General features: G+C 40.7%; 1 protein-coding gene across 10 annotated transcripts in view; it reads right to left on the bottom strand.

The window, feature by feature from the left end:
• NFIA (nuclear factor I A) overlaps positions 1 to 23,948 on the bottom strand; it is a 373,107-nt gene that overhangs the window by 98,626 nt on the left and 250,533 nt on the right. For all 10 annotated transcript variants that reach the window (XM_077892018.1, XM_077892019.1, XM_077892017.1 and 7 more), the window contains exons 5-6: positions 10,672 to 10,789; positions 4,194 to 4,321 (exon numbers count right to left, since the gene is read on the bottom strand). In XM_077892018.1, coding sequence (XP_077748144.1) covers positions 4,194 to 4,321; positions 10,672 to 10,789 — 246 coding nt within the window. The remainder of the gene's footprint in view (positions 1 to 4,193; positions 4,322 to 10,671; positions 10,790 to 23,948) is intronic.

The following is a 23,948-nucleotide window of genomic DNA, read 5'->3' as shown; positions in this document are numbered from 1 at the left end:
CTCTGATGACATATGATTTGAACAAAGACCTATGCTGAAGAGGATTTGATTTTATGGGAAAAAATGATATTTTACTTTGTTAACAGTTAATACTATTTGCTCATATATTGTGTCCTATGTACATTAAATAGCCCACACTCTTTCTCTGGCTTCGGTTAAATGACAAAGGTTTGGCATAAGGAAAGTGGGGGATTTTTCCAGTTCCTTCTGTTGAGTTACTTTTTTGTTTTTTATTATTATACTTCTATAGCATAAGTGTTATTCTAAAAGAGGTTACTGAGCACGCAAGATAAAACTTAGCTTCTGAACTCAGATTTAGGTTAAAGTTTGGATCCTGGATTCAGAGGTTTACTATCTGTGTGGCCCGAGACAAGTCACTTAACCTTTTATAATTCTGTTTTCATTTCTACAGAGGCAAGGTCATTCTGTCTTGCATAATTTAGGGTAATTAAAAAAACTGGTATACAGAAGGTAATCAAACAATCGTAACTATAATTTTCACCATGTATATGAAAGCACCATGCACAGTGTCTGATCCAATGTAGGCGCCTCTTGGGTTCCTTCCTATTTATTTGCATTATCAGTTTCTCTGTAATTTTTCATTTGTACAGATAAATAAGAGTCGATGGTATGTGAGTTTTTGCTTGATAGAATTTCATAGGACTCATTTCATCAGTGCATGATTAGCTTCAAAGCTTCGAATCTAACCCACTTTTGAGATAACTGGGAAATGAAACTAAGTGGAGGGAACAAATGCAGCATTGTAAGAGAAGCAAAAGTCAGCTTGAGGTTGTCTGATGTTCTTAAACTAACATCATCTTTCATCTCCTATGCCCTTCTTCCCAGATAATAAGAGCTGTGCACTAAAAGTGCTGAGATAAACTAATGGGGAACAGGATACTACAAAAGACATTTGAAAGAGCCCATGTAATTTACTGCATGTCTGGTTTGTTTTACTTTCCAAAGCCTTCCTGTTGCTCAAGGAAATTTGTCTCTTCTGGCAACCTTCGGCCCTCTTTTGGCTGGGAGTCCTGAAAAAGCATTTGAGGGCAGGTAAACAGATGCAAAGCTCTCTGAGTGAGGAGTAAGTACAGGCCTTGCTTCCTGTGTCACATCTGAGGCATAAACAAAGTATCTTTTAGTATTTGTTTGAGAGAATTATCCCCAATGTAGGCAACCAAGAGGCTGTTGGTGCATTCAGATATATATAACTCCCAACATGTTCTGAAGGTAATTTACATGAGTGAACCACTAAAAGCCTCCTACTCAATGAACTGTACCCCTGGGGAAAAGCTATGCAGGCCCCGATCAGTGAGGGAACAACATAAGGGTGTTCTCTGTGCCAAAAAGGGGATTGGGCTAGATGGAAAATCCCCAAAAAGGACCATCTGGCAGCATAAATTATCCATTTAAAATGGCTGGTGTGAGTTAATGACACCAAAGTCACCACGAACATGTACAACATCCTTGGGTTGAGTTTTAATGTCCCCTCAGGCCCTGTTTCAATGATGACTTTCTGTGCTGAATATGGCCAAATGTAAATTTACCCACTGTCCTCCCCCATTCCCCAACACATATACCATGAAGCTGCATTTTTCTGTAATGAAATAGGGATAGACGATGGAGAATAAATCCAAGAATACAGTAGAATTGTGGGGAAATTTCTCTTTTATGCTAGATATATAATATCATTACCCAAAAATAATTCGGCTATTAAACTTTCATTATTTAATGACTGCAAAGGATCTAGGCATTCAGATGCTAAAATTTATGATTGTTTGAATCAGAAGGTGCAAACTTGAATAGAATTACTTTTAAAAAAAGTCACAAGGTCAAAGTATCCTGCGCATTGGACCTGCCCCTCTCTGCCCCCAATATGCCCTCCCCCCCTCCAAATCTACTTAAGGACCCAGAGAGGAGTCTTGGGTGGGGGGGTCGTGTACATCGATGCAGTAAAGCAGTTTCAATGTGTATAAAACTGCATTAGTACAACATTCAAGCACCATGTACGAAACCTATATATATATTTTTAAAGATTTTATTTATTTATTCATGAGAGACACAGGCAGAGGGAGAAGCAGGCTTCATGCAGGGAGCCCGATGTGGGACTTGATCCCAGGTCTCAGGATCAGGCCCTGGGCTGAAGGCGGCGCTAAACCGCTGAGCCACCCAGGCTGCCTGAAACCTATGTATTTTGATTCTGATTTTCACTGAAGCAGGGCTAGAACTGGCTAGAACTCTAATTAGCCTTTTGAAAAGGGTTCAAAGAAGTTGTACATCTTTTAATTTTTTAATAGCACATAAACTTTTCATTGGCACTATCCTGAGGTCTTGCTGATGATGATGCCGTTAGCAGCAATGGGTAGTCAGCATTTTCATTTGCATTTAGGACTGGCTTTCTTAGCCACTTTCGGTAAACTGGCACCAGCTAAGTGTGGTGTGAAGCAGATGTGTATGACCTTTATAGAAGATCCCCCACACCCTGAATGCTGTGTTGGTAATAATTAGAAATAATGAGAAGATGGAGGCTAATCTCCCCATCCCTGCACTTCCCCTATCACCATGTAATGATCTCCTTATGCATCTGTGTCCTACCCCCAACTGTGAATTCTTTGAAAGCAAAAGCCAGAGCCTTCCCATTCACCCTTCAGTTCCCAGAACCAGGCAGAAAGTTCCCGATGAAGATGGATGAATGGGTGAGTGAGAGGATTAAGTAGAAGTAAGTAGAAGTGAAATTTCTGCATTTCAGTAAAGGGAGCAAGATAAAGGACTCAGCCAGTTTGCCTGAGGTTTTGTTCTGTCTTGTTTTGTTTTTAATTATCATACAATAAAACTGCTGGGGGAAGGAAGTATACATTTCTATGAATGTTAACACATGTACAGATTCCTATTCCCACCACCACAGTCAGGATACCCCACAGTTCCATGACCCCCCAATCTCTCTCATGCCATTCCCTCTGGGGATTGTTTTTTGCTATGTCAGGGAGGAGAGAGGAGTTAAGATCTGAAGACAAAAGGGATAGTTCAGAAATCTCCTTGGTGCTTGTCTGTTCTTGCAAGGAATCACTCTGAGGCCTAGGTGGGGGAGAATAATCAGAAAACATTTTGTTTCAAATTTACTCTGTGCTAGGTAGGTGTAATTCTTAGAGGGGTTATGTATGTTACCTTATTTAACTCTCAAGAGCATTGAAACAGCTATTAGTATTGACAGATTATAACATGCTCAGAAAGGTTGGGTCAGTTGCCCATAATCCCATAGACAGCAGGAGCAAAGAGCCAGGATTATACTCTGCTTTTCTAGTCCAATGCCCACACTCTACCCTCTCTTTCCATCTGATTTTGCAGATTGAGGAAGGTAAGGGAGATTTTCCCTTGCCCATGTGGAGATTAGACATTGAGAAAGGTTCCAAAAAGCTCCTGCTAGCCAAATTTCTCACATTCCTCTCAAGACTCCAGAGCCAAGACTAGACTATCCTGGGAGGTCACAGTCATCATTACCTTAGTTCACTATAGATGGATAGCTGTTTCATTCATTCATTCATTCATTCATTCATTCATTCATTCATTCAAAGATTTTATTTATTTATTCATGAGAGACACACAGAGAGCAGCAGAGAACAGGCAGAGGGAGAAGGAAGCTCCCTACAGGGAGCTCAATGTGGGACTCCCATCCCAGGACCCCGGGATCACTCCCTGAGCCAAAGGCAGACACTCAACCACTGAGCCACCCAGGTGTCCCAGCCGTTCCATTGAAATAGAAAAACCATCAGGGTGATAAGTAACAGCAAAAAAAAAAAAAAAATTGACACCTCCTCATTTTATAAAAATCCAAGCATAAGCTGTGGCCCAGGGACGCTCGTCTCCTTCCTAGCATTATCCATCCAGTTGAAAATGCTGACAGATTTTTATTTAAGATTGCTAAAAGATAATCCAAAAAGCCGATCCCCAAAGGCACTCAGGATTAAAAACAAAAGCAGGGGCAAATGAACATGGGACTGTAGGATAGGCAAAAATATGTGAGAGCCAAAAACCAGACACCGTTCTTCCAGCCGGTCTGCACCTGGATACAAAAGCACTGGCGCTGCCCCAGTCGACTGCCTCGGGCCCGCTTCCTCGGTCTACACCTGGCCCGGCCCCCACAGGCCTCTCTGACTGTGTGCACCAGCCCCGTGCCCAGCGCCCGCCCCGCTTACCTGGCTCCACTTCATGCCATCCGCTCGACTGGCTGCCGCTTCCTGGGGAGCGCCCTTGGCCCGTGTAAAATGGCTCTTCACCAGGACTGTCCATTTCATCCTCCACAGACTTGAGGCGCTTTGTGGAGCTGAAATAACACAACGGGTACACGTTTAAAGGCCATCCAAACCACCTCTCTTGGAGATTGCACCTCTGGCTGAAAGCAAGCCAAAGGAGGAAGCAACTGGGCAACTCGGTGGAGTTCTAGGACTCTGTTTTAGGCTCTGGTTCAGTTGAGTGAGTCACTGGATGTGGAACAAAGTCTTGGGTCTGTGTTGTTCCAAGTGTCTGGGTTTGATTTTTATCATCCCTGAAGTGGCTGCTGCCACCACATCCTGTTCCCTTCTCCTTTGAGGAACTGGTGGCAGGCTCCTACTTCTGTCTCCACCTGCAAGTGTCTGTAGGAAGACCGCGTTTCGTGTCTCCTCAGGCGGCGCCTAGGGCCTAGACTTCAGTGATGTCCCTAGACATCAGTCTATCCCACTGGCACCCCAGGAAGGATAAAAATCAGGGGTTCATAGCTCAGATTGCTATGAACTTGGATAGCTTTTCAAGAAGAGCTTGGATTCCTTTCTTCCCCCCCACCCCCCACTGTTTTCTTATCTTCCACTTGGATCTGTTCATTTTAAAAATATTTGCTGCACAGCTACCATAGTCCAGTTTCTGAGGCAGATGCTAGAGAAAATACAATGGCCCAGAGAGATAAAAAAAATATGGGGAAGGAGTACATTTCCCTCTGAGAAGAAGGGACATAGAAAAAAGCATGACCTGATCTTTTTTATTCCTCTTTTTTTTAAAAAAAGATTTTATTTATTTATTCATGAGAGATGCAGAGAGAAGCAGAGACATAGAGGGAGAAGGATGCTCCCTGCAGGGAGCCTGATGTGGGACTCCCATTCCAGGACCCGGGGATCATGACCTGAGCCCAAGGCAGATGCTCAACCAACTGAGCCATCCAGGTGCCCTGCCTCTCCTCTTTCTATGCCTACACAGAGGCTATCAAAATGAAGTTCTGGATTTTTTATTTTTGGAGAGGTATGGTTGAGAAATTTCCAGCCTGTATCTTGTTTCCTCCAGCTGAAGAACTGAAATGAGGCTTCAGAAATGAGAAGGCAGCAAAATACCATGTTGCTAATATGTCCTAATTGTCTTAATTGATTATGTCACTAATACACTACCAGAATGAATAGATTTCATACCTAGTGGGAGTGCCCACTGGGAAATCTCTTCCTCCCATGTCAGAGTACAGAATTTTTAATATGTTTTCATTTATCAAACATGTGCTGTGTCCCTCCTACGTGCTGGGTGCCATGCTAAATGCTGGGATATCAAGATGCATCAGGCATGGCCCCTTGTCTCCGTGGAGTTCATGGTCTAGTGGACAGAGATGCAGAGGCAAATATAATTGTGCAAAAGAGAAATATAAGTATTATGATGAAAGCACATATAGGACACAGATTTCCTGATGAAATAAGAAAACAATGATATGCTGGGAGGTTGGGTAAAGCTTCCTGAAGGAGGTAGTTCCTGAGCTGTATGAGTGAGTGTCGAGGGGACAGTAAAAGAAAGGAAAGGGCACGCACAGGCCGGTATTCGGCTGATGCACCACTCAGGCAGCAATTATTATTTCAAAATATTGAAATACTTCTTTCTCAGTTCATGAAGTATCATGATATCAAGCCCTGAAAGTTTCACTAGCTTTGCCCCAGGACACCCTCATCATCCAAAAACTAAAGGGTTAACATCAGGTGTATCTGGGGCATTCCAGGACTTTGCCTGAGCACTGTGGCAGAGCAGCATCCACACAGGTCATCAGATATTCTGAACATCACTCCCAGGAGGAAGGTGCAGAAGCAACATCATACAGAGAAAGGTGTGACACGTGCAGAGAATTGCCCGGTGTCTGGCCTGGCTGAAGTCGAAGTGAAAGAAGGGGGTGGAGTTTACAGAAGATGTTACATATCCAGATTTCATCCTATAAGCAAAGAAGACTCCTGAAAAAGACTAAGCAGGGAGTGACATCAGAGTCGACTTTAGAAAGGCCACTCTGGTAATTGTGCAGATGATGGTTTTGGAAAAGCAAAGGAGAAAGAAGGAGATGGAACCAAGAGGCAGCAAGACAGTTAAGAGGCAATGGCTGCAAACCGAGTAAGAAAATGTTGAGGACCCAATTTAAGGCAAGAAATTCTAATTAATAAAGTTGGTATCTCTCTCCGTATTCTTTGCCTTTAAATTCTGTCCTTGTTAAAGACAGACCACAGGAAAGCAACATATCTGCAGCATGCTAGCTTGGTCCCCAAAGGAAAACCTTTAATAGCTTATTTTATGTTCTTTGCTTGGCTTTCCTTGAAGTTCAATGAAAAATAACCACTTGAAGAACTCTTCTGTAATTTATGTGAAACTATATTGAACAGAAATTTTTTTATGGAAAGATGTACACAAAAAATTCCTTCTATACATAAAACCAGAAAAAATATGGTCTCTCTGCATGAATTTCTCTTCTTTCCTTTTATCAGAAAATGCAGATTCTATAGCCTACTGCTTCCCTTTCTTGCCTTGGCAACCAGGAGCCTCAGGATTAAACATAAGGTGCAACTCTTGGTTTCAGGCTCCTGATACAACACACTCTCCTATTCTTCTTTATGGTTTCTGCCCTCTGTTTCTATATTTAATAGTTCTTGCTGTATCTAAAACCTGAAAGCCACCTGAAATCATTTTGGAAGTTGGTAAGGCACATGTTAAAAACAAAACAAATATTTCTCTGTGTTTCCTGGCAAATAAAAAGGCAAGGCCTATATGTTCTGATGGGACTGTGAGATCTGTCTGTAGGGAAAGGCCCATTTCTTTTCTTTTCTTCTTTTCTTTTCTCTTTTCTTTTCTTTTCTTTTCTTTCTTTCTTTCTTTCTTTCTTTTCTTTCTTTCTTTCTTTCTTTCTTTCTTTCTTTTTTTCTTTCTTTCTTCTTTCCTTCCTTCCTTCCTTCCTTCCTTCCTTCCTTCCTTCTTTCTTCTTTCTTTCTTTCTTTTCCTTTCTTTCTTTCTTTCTTTCTTTCTTTCTTTCTTTCTTTCTTTCTTTCTTTTTTTCTTCTTTCTTTCTCTTTCTTTCTTTCGCTAACAGCAGATGCTCAAAAACTGCTGAATTGGGCTATTGACTTAGAAATAGCCATTTGAGTACTTATAACAGGCATGTGCCCAAGTGTCATGATTCACTGAGATCAAATGCAAAAGGCCAACTCCACTGATCATTGTTCTTTCATTATTAATATTTTTCTGAGTTTCCATTTTTTTTAATTTTCTTGGTGTCCTTTACTAAAATGCAAATACCCCATATAGTTGCTAATCCTAAAAGTGAAAATCTATAGTTTTTCAAACCTTAGTTTGAAACCAAAGACTTTTCTGAGGTTGATACAGGAAAAATGTCTGGAGGGTAGAGAGGAGAAAAAGATCCAGGAGTGAAGAAAGTTAGAAGTGCCAGGATGGACACATGGAAGGCTTCCAAGAAGAAGTTTACTGACCTCACAAACTTGACAGTTGGTTTATCTTGATGAAGTTCTTTGGGACAGAAAAGTATTTCTTATCCCAATTTTTACACAACCCCTTCTGTGATTTTTGGAGATGTTTACCACAAAGGGGTACAGAACTAAAGTTAATGCCTATCAATCTCCTTTATCTTTTTTTTTTTTTTTAACTTAGAAATGAATCAGTCATTGATTTTGGTTCTTGCCCTTGACTTTCTAAGATACTCATTCAGTTCCACCAGAAACACTGGAGGAAAAAAGGAAAGTACCAGTAAGATCTCTACCTAAGAGAGAAGATAAAATCCTTTTGAGGAGTGATGCACTATCTCTTCCTGCGTGTATAATTTGTTGTGTTCCTAGCAGTTCTACCTGAAATTAAAGTCAAACTATTACCTTCATTCTGAATATTTGTTTAATTCTCACTCTATGCAAGCATACAAGCCTTACCTTGTACCCACAAATCTGTAAAATGACTTCTTCCTGAGTGGTCAGAGTACTCTGAACTGAAAATTTTCCATTTATTTATCAGTCTCTACCAATAGACCATATAGCTCCTATTACTTGACTTATATACACAGTGCCTTGGATGATATCCTTTTAAGAAATGTTTGTCGCGAAATTGGAGGAGTTACACACACTGTTGTCTACGTCTACATCTATGTCTACGGGGTCTACGTCTACAGGACTTACAGCCCAGATGGGGAGGCAGGATCTGTACAGATCTCAAAGATGGTAACAGTAATTCAAGGTAGCAAGCACTAAGTATCCAGGAAAAATAAGGATACTAGATATTCTTTTTGGGGGGGCTTCATGTTCTATTGTTCCTTACTGAAAGAGTAAGCCCGGTTCCTAAGAGGATCCAACGTGAAAATATCATGTTTTTGAAGTTCCAGCACACCTGAATTTGAATGTACGTTCTGCCATTTACTACATCTGTGACCTTGAGCAAGTTACTTAACTTCTCTGGACTCTGGGTTGATCTGCTGTTAAATGGCAACACTATCTATATTGTAAAAGTACTGTGAATATTAAATCATATCAGGTATGTAAAGCATCTAATACAGTGTCTGCTACAGAGCAGGTGACCGATTAATATTGGCACAGCATGAGCAAATATTGATTGGTTGATGAACTTTTCTATATGTAAATCTGGGGTATTCTTCTGGGCATATTTTCTAACCTGTACACAGATAATTCTGCTGAGTCTATATATTTAGAGAATAATTTTAAAAAAATCATCCTAGGAGAGCCTAATGAGAGTAAAACAAACATATTACCAAGTTATTAACTACTGCTGCTGTTTATAATTAGCTCCTTATCAGGGTTGGTTATTTGCAGAATATGAGAATGACAGTAGCCTTTGAAATGGCATGAAAAACCAGGTTTCCAATCAGAGAATCACAAGAAAAGGCAACAAAACAGCTGGAGAAGTCAAAAGGACAGGGGTCTGGGGGGAGGTGAGGAGGATGAGGAGCACCATTTGGGACGTCCATGGTACATGCACAGCACACATATGAAAAACAAACATCCCATCAACTTGTAAATTAATCACTACCCACAAGTATTTGCAAAGCTTTTTCGTGTTGACGGAGTGCAGTCACACACAATGTCCCCCCATGAGCAAACATTCAAAATCCTCAAAATGTATGAACACCTGAATGTGTTCACAATCTCATTCTTTCATTATAAATGTACTTTGGATTTTAGAAATTTTTTTTCCCGAGGATCTGATACTACAATAAACTAAAGGGAATACTTAACCAACATGAAAAATGAGGGAGGATGTGGCTGGTGGTCATATTTAGGGAATGACTGGTTCTTTAACTGTCTTCAAGGTATTAGTAATGACTAAGCTGATTCTTTTTCTTTTTAGAGTAATTCTGGTTAAAATATATAAAGTCAAGGTAAGAAAGAGTCTCTATCAGGGAAAATTTCTATAATTTGGCCATTGTTTTAAATCATAAAATTCCAGTGCTTGCTTTAAAGAATATACCTTTGTGAAACGTTTTTCTGCAAAGTACACAAACATTAAAGATCGTTCTGCACCATTCTTTTCTTTGTTGTCACAGTCCAGTGCTAAAGCCAATTTGTAAAAGAATACTGTGGGTTTAATGCCTAATCCCTTTCCTTCTGGTACCGGTTATCTAGAGACAACAGGATCTTGCAAAATGCTTCATTTTGATTTGGGCTTTGTGACCTCAAGGGGATCAAGAACCCTGGAATTGTTATCTGGTTGTGCTCTTCCAGCTTTACTTTTTTAAAGGTCTCCTGGTACAACGGAGTTTATGAGCCAGCCCCGCCCTGTCACAGGACTGCATTCACTTTTGTAACTTCACACCTAGATATCAAATGGGTTTCATGTCGCAGGGCAACTCCAGTAGCCTGGATTTTTAGATCCTGTGGGGGAAAAGCACTGGGACTGAGCTGTAATGTCTGCTGCAGGCACTGGGACTAGAACTGGTATCGCCAGTGTCAACGTTTTGCCAAACAGGCCAAAACACACACCCTTTTCCTTAGTCAAGTGCTGTCCTTAATCTCCTGAGAACATGCTGTGTTTATCATTCATCCTTTCTCTATGCTTTACTCATGTCTTCACCCCACCCAGACACCATTCCTTTTTCTTCCAATCTTGCTCACTCTAAACCAACATTTACAGTTGAACTCAAGTCAATCTTTTCAGATAAATCTTTAACTATTTTTAGCCTGTGCCATACAATTTAGCTCACTGTTTTTCACTGACACACTTATATATTTATTTCTGTAGCATGTACATTTTGCTTTCTCTTTCCAATAAGACTGAAAATCTGTTGGGGCTGAACATACTTCCCTAGTATCTTCCACCAGCAAACACACATTGCAAGAGCCTCTAGGCTCAGAGTCAAAATCAAGGTGTGGAACTGTGGAGAACCACCCATCAAATTACCTGGTAGAGGATGTGCTGGGTAAAGACCTCCTCATTGCTCCCGGACTCATGCTGTAGTATGAAGAACTTTCCAAATCTGAGAGAGAAAAATTTGGGCCAGTTCCTGCAGCTATTGGTGCTAGAAAAAAAAAAAAAAAGTTATGTTCTGTGAATAAAAGATCAATGAAGAGTACATATCAGTGTTGCATGTAACACATTCTATTTCTGTATTTATACAGTAAGCTTTTCTGAAATAATCGGTAATGAACTCTGACCTCCAAAGAATGTTGACCACAAAAACTGTCTACACCAGAGAAGACTTTGTTTTATAATGTACTTTTTGTCCTTTCTCTTCTTGTAATGGCAAACTGTCACCACGGTTGCAACATTCCTGGGTGCTTTTAACAAAAATACCTCCACATCTGCTCTGAAGCTTTTCTTGAATGACCAACCAGAACATTTTCTGGGGCCTTCCTAGCTTTGTCTGATCCTGCTAGCTCTCATTCATCGGTATTTTGGAATTAATTCTGAACTGCAAATTCATCTTTCCAGGCTCCCCATTCCTAATTTCTGGTGACAAGAAATGTGCCATTTCTCCTTACTCTGAACTGGCTTAGCATCTACATATATACCTTCACTTTATTTGTCTCACCTTCTATTTTGAGGCAGGGTCCTCAAACCAGGGTTCTTGAACTGTGTGTTCTTCTAAATAAAGTTTTACTGGAACATGGCCACACCCACTTATTTACGTATTGTCTCTGCTTCCACACTGTGATGGCAGAGACTAGCAACCACACAGACACCGTATGGCTCATAAAAGAGAAAAAAAAAACTTACACAGAATTTTCCGATGTCTGACTTAAGAGATTATTAAAGATGGTTTTGAATGCGTGATTTTTGGAGCTGACTATGGAGTGAGATGTGATGTATGTTTTAAAGCCTGTTGCCTCCAGATACCTCATTTATGGTAGTAGCTTCATAGATATTTTTGAATAAACAAATAACATCAATTTTATGAAGTGACTGCGTAAAGTTAGTGGTGCAACTGTATTAGTGGAAATAACCTCTTCTTTTGAAAGCTTATGCAAAAGCAGGAGCAACAGATTCATAAATTACTGTATTTAAGGAGCTGGTTTCAGGAAGTAAGCCCATGTAAGTGGATATATAAATAAATAGACGCTAATATCCATAAGAAGAAAGGATAATTAGGAATATCATGAACCAGGGACTTTTCATTCTTTCAACAAATGATCACTGCTTAGAACTGTGCTTAGATGGAAGACATGTTTGCTACCCTGGGACAGCTCTAGAGGGAAAGTTGACAGGTTATTTTCAATACAGTGTATTAAGTACTTAATTCCTAAATTGATATGGCCACATAGAAGTGGGTATCTAACTCAGCTGGGGAATGAGAGGTTCTGGGAGTAAAAAGGACCTCAGAAAACATGATGTCTGGGAAAATGTTAAAAGGACAAGTAGGAATTGCCCAACTGAGAGGGATGGAGGCATGCTTGGTAGGGGGGATAGAATTTACAGAGGTGAGAGAATATAAAACAAATACTGGATTTTTGACAACTCTGTGTGATGAAGTATATATAGTACATGGGGAAATCAGGGGAGGGTTAAGGTCAGGTTACAAAAGGTCTTTAGGAACATGAATTTCTTTAAGGAACGGGACTTTGAGTCCAGAAAATTCCCAAGTTTGTAAGCTATTAAAGAGCTTATCACTCTGTACTCATTGGGAGCCATTGGGGTTATACTGCCATCATCTACTATAATCCCTGACACCAAGAGGCAGTCAGTAAGCATTGGTCAAATGGGATTGATTGCTAGTCAAAGGAGAACCAGCAAAGCATAAGAATGTGTCACCAAACTTGCCTTTATAACCTAGAAACATCATCCTGTCATGAAGGTAGGCATGGGGGACAGAGGGTCGCAGTTGAAGAATATCATTAGTAAAACCACAGAGGCCAGTGGAGTCATTTAGAAAAAAGTAAGGTGGGGATGGGTCTAAACTCAAGGGCTGAAGACAAGGAGCCTCATGTAAGTGATTTAGGAGATAGAATCAGGAAAATGTGCTGACTTGTTGAGTGCAGTGATAATGGAAAAGGAAGAGTATGGGATGATTTCCAGGATTATTGCTTGGGAAACTAGGTGAATTGTGGTACCATAATAAAAATCTGGAATCAAGGAAAGGTAGGAAGGGATAGAGTAATATCTAAGGATAAAACTTAGTTGTTTGATCACTAGCAATGGCTAAACCTTAATCGTAACTGTCATTATATAAAAACAGTCACTGCTGAGAAGTGGAAAGCTCTGAAATTCACATATACTTTCTGAAATTCAAACCAATCTTTTAATGACAGGCGTAATAGAGGAAGGGCCTTTGGTTCAAAAACAAATGATGGAGCTTGACGATACATATAAGTAGAGTTCCAATGAATGACTTTGTAGTCATTCCCTAATTTGCTTTTTATACTAAATTTATTTGCACAGTTTCCCCTTTATTTCATATTATTTTATGGATGAAATAGGCTAGGGGGCTGGGGAGGATGTTATTTCAATACATCACTCCTCATCCCCTCTCAGCAGCCTAACATATAACAGGTACGTATTAATGTTTGTGCCTTCATGTAGCTTAAAGATTCACACCTCCCATTAACTAAAGAAGAGGGATGAAGCTAATCAGTGTCAAGGCTCTGTATTTAGATTCTCTTTCTAAGTTTTGAGATGGGGTTCAGGCCTCAGCCCAGTAGCTGAGCACCGGCAAAAACACATGAGCCTCAGAGCTCCCACACCATTCCTCAGAAGGAAAGGTAAAGCCAGGTGTGAGTGAATGGCCTAGCTAGACTGAAAGAAGTTGGAGGCCCTCTGCCCAGCTGCGCTTATGCATTACATTCTATTTACCATGTTGGACCATGGAAAAATGTCTTCTGCCTTGATTATCTTATTAAAATGTCAAAGAAGCCAGAATAGGTGAAGAAAGGAAAATACAGAGTAAATATAGTGTGCACACTTCTGAGAGAGATTAAAAAAATAACCAACCCACAGAAATGTTCCTTCACTTGCCCATATATTTACTTCCTGTGAAGCACTCAGCACGGTGTGTTTGTAATCTAGCAAACGCTTATCAGCTGGACTGGCAGCGTTGTGATATTTTCTCAAAGTGCCTATTGGAGTTACAGTGCCTAACTTCAGGTCTTGACAAACTGCTTCTGTGTATCGTCAATTTTATAACATCATTAAATTTCTGAAATGAGAACAGGTTTCACAACCTGGGTTAAACAATCCTAATAAAGCCCTGATGCAAACTCCACATTCTTTGAAAAAGTCTTGTAAGGAAACATCCCCCAGTACTGTGTGTCTTTATGCATCATCTGAAGGTCAGTCGATGGGAATGGAATCTGATTCAGTGATACTATGACAGTTAAAGAGAAAGCCTCCTGCCTTTGGGGAGGGGGTCACTGACAAGGGTCCCTGCGATGAGTTGGGTACTCTTGGTGCCTCTATCTGGAGAACAGGAAGAGGCTTAGAGAGGTATCTAAGGAAGGTGGGCTATCTAAGGAAGCAGGCTCTCCTGAATACCTATGGAGCTTTTTATTTTTTTATACCTAACTTCATCCTCAAAACCACCTCTTTAGGAAAGTACCTCTTTGTGATGAGAAAAACTAAGAAGCCCCAAAATGAGGTTAACTGGCTTGCTGTGGACCACAGAAAGGCACAAAAGAGGGAGGGCCAGGATTAAAATTCAAAGGTGTCTCACCTCCAAACTTGTTGCTTTTCTGATCACAGTATCTTGTCTTTCATATCCAATATTTGCCTTAAACATCAGATGATAAAAAGGTACACAGCATCTCTGTCTCACAAAGTTTACTAGAGTAGATAATACTTGAATATCTAATTCAATGCTGAATGTGTTAAGTCTCATGAGAGAAATACAAAGGATGTGTTAGGAAAGTTCAAAGGAACGAGAAATCATATTGGCTTGTGGGATCAGACAAACGTTTGATTCCAGGAAGAGTTGGGCACTTAAGCTAAGGTTTGAAGGATGGTAGGATTTAAAGAGGCAGCGACGAAGAAGGTTTCTAGGCATATGACAGTATGTGCATTAGTTTAGAGGCAGGAAGTATAGTTAGTGACCTGTGGGATCCATGACGGTTTCTGAGTAGGGAAATGATCATTGTTGAATCTGAGAAACATTACTGTGACAACAGCATACAGAATGCACCAAAGGGGTTAAGGTGGGGAAATCAGTTGGTAGGTTGATGCACGGTCCTGGCAAGGGAGCGTGGGGTCCCTTCCCCGAGGGAAAGGACGCCTAAGCCATGCTGTCAGGAAATAAAACAGAATTTTCACCATTGGGTATCCGTCATCTTGGTAAACAGATACAAAAAGATCTGTGTCCAGTGGTGCACAATGAGAGGACATATACAAGCAAATGGGTCATACTATTCCACAGATATAAAATATTGATAAGATGTAAATAACACACTGTGCTTCTTAGCTAATAATGGTAGTAAGTCCTTTTTGCAAATTAGGGAACTCAAAGTTGTCAAGGGTTAAATGACCTGAACAAGGTCTGCCCAGGATGTCATGCTGGGCTTCTAAAGCCAAAGACTAACAGCTTACTGATGTGTTACAGAGATTATGTAGCCACTGCCAATCAAAGGCAGGGATGTTAAGGAAATATTGGACCAACCACAGCACTTCCTGTCTGTTCCATATATTGTGAAACCTGATTTTGTTCCCCTTGTACTTGACCCTAGGCTCTATCATTCTTAAATTATCTCCTATGTGACATTTTCTCCCCACACTAGATAGAGTGCGTTTTGAGGACTGTAAATATAGACATCCCAGGGCATAGAAAAAGTGCTGGTGTGGGCCTGGGTGAGACTGTCTGGAGTTTCAGCCTTGCCAATAACCCTCTGTGTCGCTGAAGTAATTTTAAACTCTCTGGACCTCAAAATTCCCTAATAGTTATGACAGAAATGTAAACTTACCACCACAGCCAAGGCCATCACTACCAGCATCACAAGCACCAACTTTTATTAAGCATTATTTATGGGCCAGATGCTGGTCTGAGCCCTCGAAACACACCATCTCATTTAATCCTCATCACACTACCAGGGAAGAATGGAAGTACAAAGAGGTGAAGTCACATCCCTAGGTCACAAAGTCAGAGAGGGTCATTCCAGATGACCTTTAACCCTCCAGATCTGACAGCCTTTTGTGTGTTCCTAAACAGCCCTGCAGAGTTTTATGTGATGATCAATCCAAAACAACAGCTGATAATCAATAAATATGTTTGAATTAAGGAGTATCAGTAATCACCCTCTCCATTTGCTCTCCACCTCTCAACTTTATGCAGTGTGACATGCAGCTCAGAAATCTTTAAGTACATGAGCAGTGAGGACTGGTTCCTCAACTTTTTAAAGCAGTACTGCTGTGAGTCACACCTGAAGTTTTTGTGGATTGTGTTCCATGCGGTTGTTTTTCCCAAAAGATGAACTTTTGGGAATTGTCTCATTGGATGTTATTTCTAAGCCATTTGTCCCCCCACTTCCTTTTCTCCTGTCATGAGTAGAATGCAGTCTTTGTGTCACTTCTTAATAAATGGTTTGCTATTAAGGAATCATTATAGTAATGTGGGCTATTGGAAGAAAGGGGTTACTTTAGTAGCCAACCCTCTTAATGACCTGCTCTTCTGTACACATTAGTAGTTGGATAAGGTTGTGGTTTATTGAACTTCTGCCATCCACCAGAGACAATCTGCTCAGGCTTGTGCTGTTGGGAAGAGAGGGTGATGGGAAAAAAAATTCTGTCCAAAATTTCAAGCCTGGGAGATGACAGTGCCCTGAGTTTACAACTTGTTCAGCAGGAATCAACAGGGAGCATTAAGTGAATGACTCGTGTGGCCAGCCTACTGCTAATGGCATATATTCTCTGAGAGGCTATAGCCAATGAAATTCAACATATATTCAGAGAGCACTTTCCTTGTGCCAGGTGCTGTTCCAGATGCTCAGGATCTATCAGTGGACAAGACATATAAGACCCCCTGTCCTCGTGGGGCTTCCATTGTAGAGATTAACAGTCATAGCTGTCCCTTCCTCAAATTTCCATGGCAACTAAGAATATGGCCATATGGCCAATAGGTAACCCTCAAAAAAGACTACTGGGCTTATTAGGGCTCCACTTTCAATTTATAAAATAACTATGAAAAAATAAGAGAGGTATATTTATTTCCAGATTATGTAACCTAATGTACTCACTGAGACTTTGGGAAGTTGTACTTTAAGGCTTGTGGGGGGTGGGGGGGGTAAGATCCAACAACAAGCACACAGTTCTAGGGGCCCAGCACAATTTAGTGTTGTTTTGCATTCTGGTGGCAAAGATCTCATAAGAAAGTCCATGTCACTGGCACAAAAGGAGTGAACATGGGAAAATACTTGGTCTTCTTTCTCTCAAAGGCACAGTTGTAAAACGCACAATGCTATGAAAACTCAAGCAAATCTGGAATCATCGTTAAAGGGAATTAACTTGGAAGGTAATTTATGGCAAGAAAATTCAACTCCTTTGTTATCTTCCTTTTACCGTAATATGCTTCCTGAACACTGCCTATGAAAGAGGGCTTTTAGGAAGAAAAAAAAAGTAAGTATAGTAAAATTAACTCATTTTATCAATTTGTGCTGTTGGCCAGAGTTTCCTGACTGTGGCTATGAGGGGCTGTAAAACTGATGAATTTGCATGGAAAAAGAAACCAGTGTAAGTAATTTGTGTAAGAGGTAACATGGACATACACTGCTATAATTCAGACACCCTGCAGATAGCAGACTGCTGCAGTGTGAACGGTTATGAGTTAGAAAAATGACCACACTGCAAGTCAGTCTGACTTGAATGGAAATCAATCATAAAGGTACTTTCCCTGCAGCTTCTATGCCACAGTCTTCAGCAACTCCTTTGCTGAGCAGATTTCTGGTCTGCAAACCGCGTACTGCTCTCCTTTCTCTGCCTTTCCTTTCTAAAAAGTCTGCCCCAGCGCAGGCTAGGAGTATGGTTTTCCAAAATGGAACATAAAAGAAAGGCACTGGACCAAAACGAGGATTTCCCTCTATGTGGAAATGAACTTCCCTGCTATTATGAGATTTAAGCAATGCTTTTTATGAAATGGAGTATTAGGTGCCAAAAGCCAGCACGATGTTTTAACCCCATCAACGGCATCTGCTAATGTGGAGAGAGCACCGTTTTCACACATCCACGTTTGTGGGCACGAGTTAAGAAATATGTGGGTTTGTGGTGCTAGAACGGGTAGGAGGAGAATAGTGAAATTTTTATTTCTGAAAAAAATGTTTTCTTTTTATTAAGATAAAAACAGTTCACTGATACCCTCTTTCCTCCCCACTCTGAATCGTGAAGACAATTTACCTTTGATAATCACTGTGAATTCGTTTTGTGAAGTAAGCATATTTGGGCATTTTATTACAAGAGAGCTCAGTCTTGGATCTCAAGAAACTTAAATATGTACTCTATGAAGGAAGGAACCATTTCTACTTATCTCTGTATTCTCAGCACACAGAGTGAAATGCTTCATATATTACACATGCAACAATTATTTATTAAAATCGAACTAAGATTATATGAGCCTGTTAATGAAAAACAGCTAAGAACTAATATTTATTTATTATGTATTATGTGTCAGGCTGGCATGCTATGTGTTTTGCCTGAATTACCTCATTTCATTCTTGCAATATCCCTATAGAACATGTATTTGTTTATTCTCATTACAAATGGGAAAATCAGTTATAAGGTTAAGTAACATGCTCAAGATCACACAGGTAAGTGACAGAGCGATGATTTGAACCCGAGTATCTCTAGATACCAGCCCAGAGGTGAAACTCACATTTCCAGTCTCCCTGTCTTTCCTTTATCATCAATTACTACAGAGACAGATGCACTAAGATTTATAGAGAAAAATAATTATCACCTATCCATAAAGTGGGAAAACTTGTATTTATCATCTTCTTCTCCCTTCTTTGTGTTTACAGGTCTTTAGAGCTGCAAGAGTCAGTCAGTGCTTCACTGGATAGAGGGCCTGACACTTGGTCGAGCAGAGCCATCCATGGCGCGGTGGGCAATGCTGACCGATCTCTTGCATTAGTGGCTTCTGCCTTGGGGACTGAAATTGATTTTCTGCATTTTAGAGTATCATCTCATCTTAGCTTTTGGTTGAGGTCAAATGTGGTACCCGTTTAGTACCTGATACAGCCTCAGCCATGGGATTAAGTCTTCCCTGACAGGGGATGGATTTGATGGCCTGAGACATCTTTTTACCACAATGATCTATAAACCAGGGAAGGGCTTCTAAATATAAGCCCCTTCACCAAGAGCGCACTGGGACTATCTGACCATTAGCTGTTAGGAGACCAAACTATATCAGCAGAGTCTCATCTCAACAACTTACAAACCCAGCTGGCTATACTAATAAGTCTCAGTATTTTCACTAAGAACTGTTTTTTTCCTTCTCCATCCACTGAAAGATCCTGGGTATTAACATGTACTCATATCAATCACATACTGCATTAACTCAGTTCTTGCATTGGGTTTAATGTGTGGCTTTGCTGAGCCTGGACTGTACTGATCTCATCCTGGACATGTCTACTGTGTCACCAACAACAGTCTTTCTAATTAGCAAGAGTTAGCTAGGTCAATATATTCCAGCCAAAATCTCAATAATATTTGTGGTCTTTTTTTTTTTTTTTAACATTTGTGGTCTTATTGTGGGAGTAATATTGAATTTCTGTCAGTCCTCTGGAAATCCCAAAAATACCGTTAAGTTTTCTAATGTTACCCATTGGATAGGAATATCTGCTCTTAAAAAAATGAGGCTTATAGGTACGTAAGTGAAAGTTTACTAAAAACCACATTGCTGTAAACCTCCAGCATGCCCCTACTACTCACAGGGAATTTTTATGTCCATAATATAAAAGAAAGCAAGAATTCAAATACTACAGAACTAAGTACTACTTTAAAGAACTCTGATGAAAATAATTAAGGTGCGGCTAGCCACTTAAAACGTTAATGTGTCAGTGTTAGATTTAGAATTTTTAAAACATCTTGTTATCTATTAGATACCCTGGAAGATAAATCTCCAGAATAACACAGATGTAGAAGCTTTGACTGAGAGGTTAAAGACTAAGAACTTTCTGGTTTCCTAAAGCAGATGAATTAGGCCTAGTATTGGCAAGCTCTTATTCCATCAAAATTATTAACTTTGAAGGGGTCATGAGAATGGTCCTTCTAATAAACTGACTTTTAAATCTTGAATCTAAAATCAGTCCTTCTTAATTTACACATGTACACAGAGCACATACAGACATACACAGAGATTCTTAATAAATATGCTGATAGTGTGGCTAGCTCAAGGATGAACTCTGAACACACAGTGAAAGACCAGGGACAAAGGCTCTGTTCAATAATAAGCATGGTAGTTACCACTGTTCAGCATCTACTATATGCTAGATACTTGCCATTTTCTCACTTAATCCTCAAATCACTCCTAAGAGTTGTTTCCAGCATTCTGATGCAGGCCCAGCACACAGCTGGTATCTAATACTTGTTTGCTGACTGAACAAGTGATTGCTACCTCCTACAAGAACATAGCTGGGAGGCATTCAGTATTGCCCAAAGTCATAGAGTCAGTAAGTGGCAGAGCCAGATCCCCAGTTCTATATCCTGGACTATGATATCATGCTGCCATCTTAAACATGGATTTCATAGAATGTATTATACTTAGGAAGCAAAACCCATGAATTAGCTAGAAAAGATTAGAAATAGATGAATATACAAATAGAGATCATAATAACAAATTAGTATGGACATCAAGGTATTACATGTTTTACTTCTCTCTGAGTCCAATCCTTAAAATAAGAATGCTTGTGGTCTGGTCAATTTAGCAAGAGCTTCAGCTAGGAAAACACAGAACAAGAGCCACCCCTGCCCCCCACCCCAAAGCTGCCATGAAAACTCTCACTACCAGCTCTAACCAGGAAGGCTGTAAGAAGATGAGTGCAACAGAAAAAAATTGACTTTCAAGATCAAGCTGACCAGCGGATATGCTGATGTCATAAGCTCCTGTCACCATAGTTTTAATTTCAGTCGGCAAGGTGGTCATAATGCCACTGTCAGGGTCCATGTCAAACACAAGGCACATTGTATATTTTGATCTGTAGGTAAGAATGGGGACACCTCTCACTTTATGTGGCTCCTTCTCTATTGGGTGAGGAGAGGAGAATGGGAAAAATCATGTGTTGCTGCCCATACTGTGAACTGGGATTTGGAAGAAAGAGCAGTTTGACAAAAATTTCTATTACTGCCAGTCCGTTCCATTTGCCGCCGGCTTTACTGTCCAAATATTCAACCCAAATATGGCAAGAAAATTAAAAGAAAAAAAACTATACAACAAAACATCCTTCTGAACTAATTCAATTTCAGTATTTATTTTGAAAATTTATTGAATTATAGTAGAGGAAACCCACTAAATTAAGCCAGCCAGACTGATATTTTTCTTCCAGAGAGTATGGCAATATTTATTATTTTATCTCCCTATGAGAGACTGATTAAAACTAGGAAACATTTGCGATGTCATAATACATTCAGAATAAGGTGGCTTAGGCAGGCAAAAATGAAAAAAATTATAGGGCCAATCAGTATTTTTGAGTCTGTAACTTAACAGATTTTCTTTAAATCCTGCATTTTCAAGATAGGCATTATGATTTTTTAAAGGATCTCCCACTCTTTTGTCTGCGGCACACGATACCCTCAATCTGGAAAAGGTGCCATTGACTTCTACAGACAGAAAATGTGTGATGTTCATTTTAAAATTACTAGTAGAGCCTGCTATTGACCATCTAATTATGCCGAGTTCCATTTATAAACATAGCTAACCACTAAGTTTATGGAGACTTTTTGTGCTGCTTTAATAGGATATTGATCGAGAGCATAGTTTGAGTGGACTGCCATTGAATTGTGTAATGGCAAACAAAAGGCAAGGTCACAGCCACTGTTCATGCTAGGGCTGCAGTCTATTTTTTATTATAATCTTTTTGTTTCTTCCTTTAATGCTCAAGCCCAAATGGTTTCTTTCGAAAGAAGAGCTTGCTGAAGAATATTAATTTTAAAATTAATTTCCATGCAATGATCACAGCTATCAGGTCACTTAACAGAGGAGAACCAACAGGCCACTTGTTCAGAAAAGAAAGTTTTAGATCTCTTTTAACAAAGATCTAAAATCCTGCAACTGTTTCAAATGGCACCCCAAAGGACTGGACATCAGGAATCCCTCCTCCTATACCAATTTCCTCATGAGTCCGTCTTTGCAAGAATAGTTTGTAATTTCCAAGTCTGGGCTTGTTCATATGAAGAGCTTCGCTTTCTTATTGTACCTTGGAGCCGAGTTAATTCTGTTGCACTCGCCTCATCATGTCAGGTTAGAACACTGCCAGTTGTTCTTACTGTAACGCTGGCCAGAAAATCCTAGTGCGTGGATATGGGTACTCAAAGTCACAAAAAGGACTTAGAGACTTAAAAACGAAGTTGAAAAATGAACTGCAATTTGGATCCTAATGATGATTCCTGTGTGAAAATAGAGAAAGAGTGCATATGTCGAAGGCAGAAAACAGCCACTAGGGTGCCACCTCATGCCAGGCTGAGGCATCCTGCGGGCTCCGTTCACTCCCCCTTTCCATTGACAAACAACTCGGGAATCCTGCAGCCACCCCGCAGCCCAGCTTTGTGGCAGAGCCAGGACAATTCAGCTGCTGGATTTAATAGATTCTGTAGCAGTGCAAGAGGAACCAAAAATTCAGTCTGGGTAACTGAGAGTGGTTTTTACACCCAAAGACGCTAAGGCTGGCCACAGTGTACTGGGAACCCTGGCTTTTCAAAATTCCAGGGCCATGAAGTCATCCCTAGCCACGAAGTTTACTTAACCCTTGCAGCCCGCTCGGGTGTACAAACCACTGCTAGCAAATTGGAACCCGCCCGGCCAGAGTCACAATGGCCTGTGTGTATTTGCGGTTTTCCTCTTTCCCAGTGAAGTATTTAAGGTTTCGTAGTCACCCCACCAGCTTCAAGTAAAACAGTCAGCACTTTAGAAGGAAATGGGCAGAAGTAGTGGATTCTTCGGGAGGATTTTCTGGGTTCGTCCCAGGAAGGGAATTTAACAGCCTCAGAGCCCACACTCTGAGGAAAACACCATGAAAAATCAACCGGTGTGGGCCCTGCCAGAGGCGGCAGTCGGTCGAGGTGGGTCAGTCAGTCAGTCAGCAGCCAGGGGAGCTGGCTCTCTCTTGGTGGTGGCTTCATGGGAAAGAGACCCATCTGAAAATGCTTCTTGCAGGCTTTGTTTGAAAATGCAGCATCATGTAAGAACCATTTCAGCAGATGGTTCCTGTCTCTTTCCTCATGGTATTATGCTAAAACAACTTTGGTGATTCTGAACCGCGTTGTTAGCACTTGGAAACCCCCTCCCCCAGAGCAGGGAAGACCTCTCTCTCTCTCTGGCACGGTGTCTAGTGGTCTGTGTTCCCCCTTCCCGACCCTCTCCTGGAACAAAGTCATAAATAACTAGGACGACTTTCAGATGGCCCCATCACATGGGGGGAAAGGTAGGAGGAGCGCAGATATACATCTAACTCTTAGGCTACAGCACTTTCTTCATGGTGAAGGGAAACAGACCTCCCCTTTCTTGCCCCCCATGGGTTCTACATAATGCGAAAAATTAAAAGGTAGGTAGGGAGGTAAGTAGGCAGGAGGCAGGGGTGACCAGGGGAACTGGTGAGAGACTGCAGCATGAGCCCCATACATCTGATCAGTGTAATTTAATGTCAAGCCACCTTGCTGCCTGACCCTCACCTCCAAATGTGTGAAGCTAAGCCAGCAGCTCTCTCTTGAGTTTCTCTGCCACTGCCACCCTGTAGTAACACGATTATAAACAACAAACTTAGCACATAGTTATTTCGGTGAATCCTCAGGAGGAAATGCTGAAATCGCACCTCCCTCCTCCATTAAATTTAAAAGGAGGAAAACGAAAAACAGACATGAACTGGAAACCTAGGTAAAGTAAATATTTATATTAGCAAATGTTAAAATTGCATACTAAAGATTCAGGAAGAGGGAAATATTTTCAACCTAGGGCAACCATTAGTTTGACATTTCCAGGCCATACATGTGGTCATAAGTGTGACTGGGGGAACTGGGTGGGGCTGAGATAAATATGAGGGGGTTGAGAAGAAATGTGCAAC

The sequence above is a fragment of the Canis aureus genome, chromosome 3, assembly GCF_053574225.1.
Source record: "Canis aureus isolate CA01 chromosome 3, VMU_Caureus_v.1.0, whole genome shotgun sequence".
NCBI classification, from domain to species: domain Eukaryota; kingdom Metazoa; phylum Chordata; class Mammalia; order Carnivora; family Canidae; genus Canis; species Canis aureus.
The sequence above is the reverse complement of the archived record's forward strand: the minus strand, read 5'-3'. Positions and strand labels throughout refer to the sequence as shown.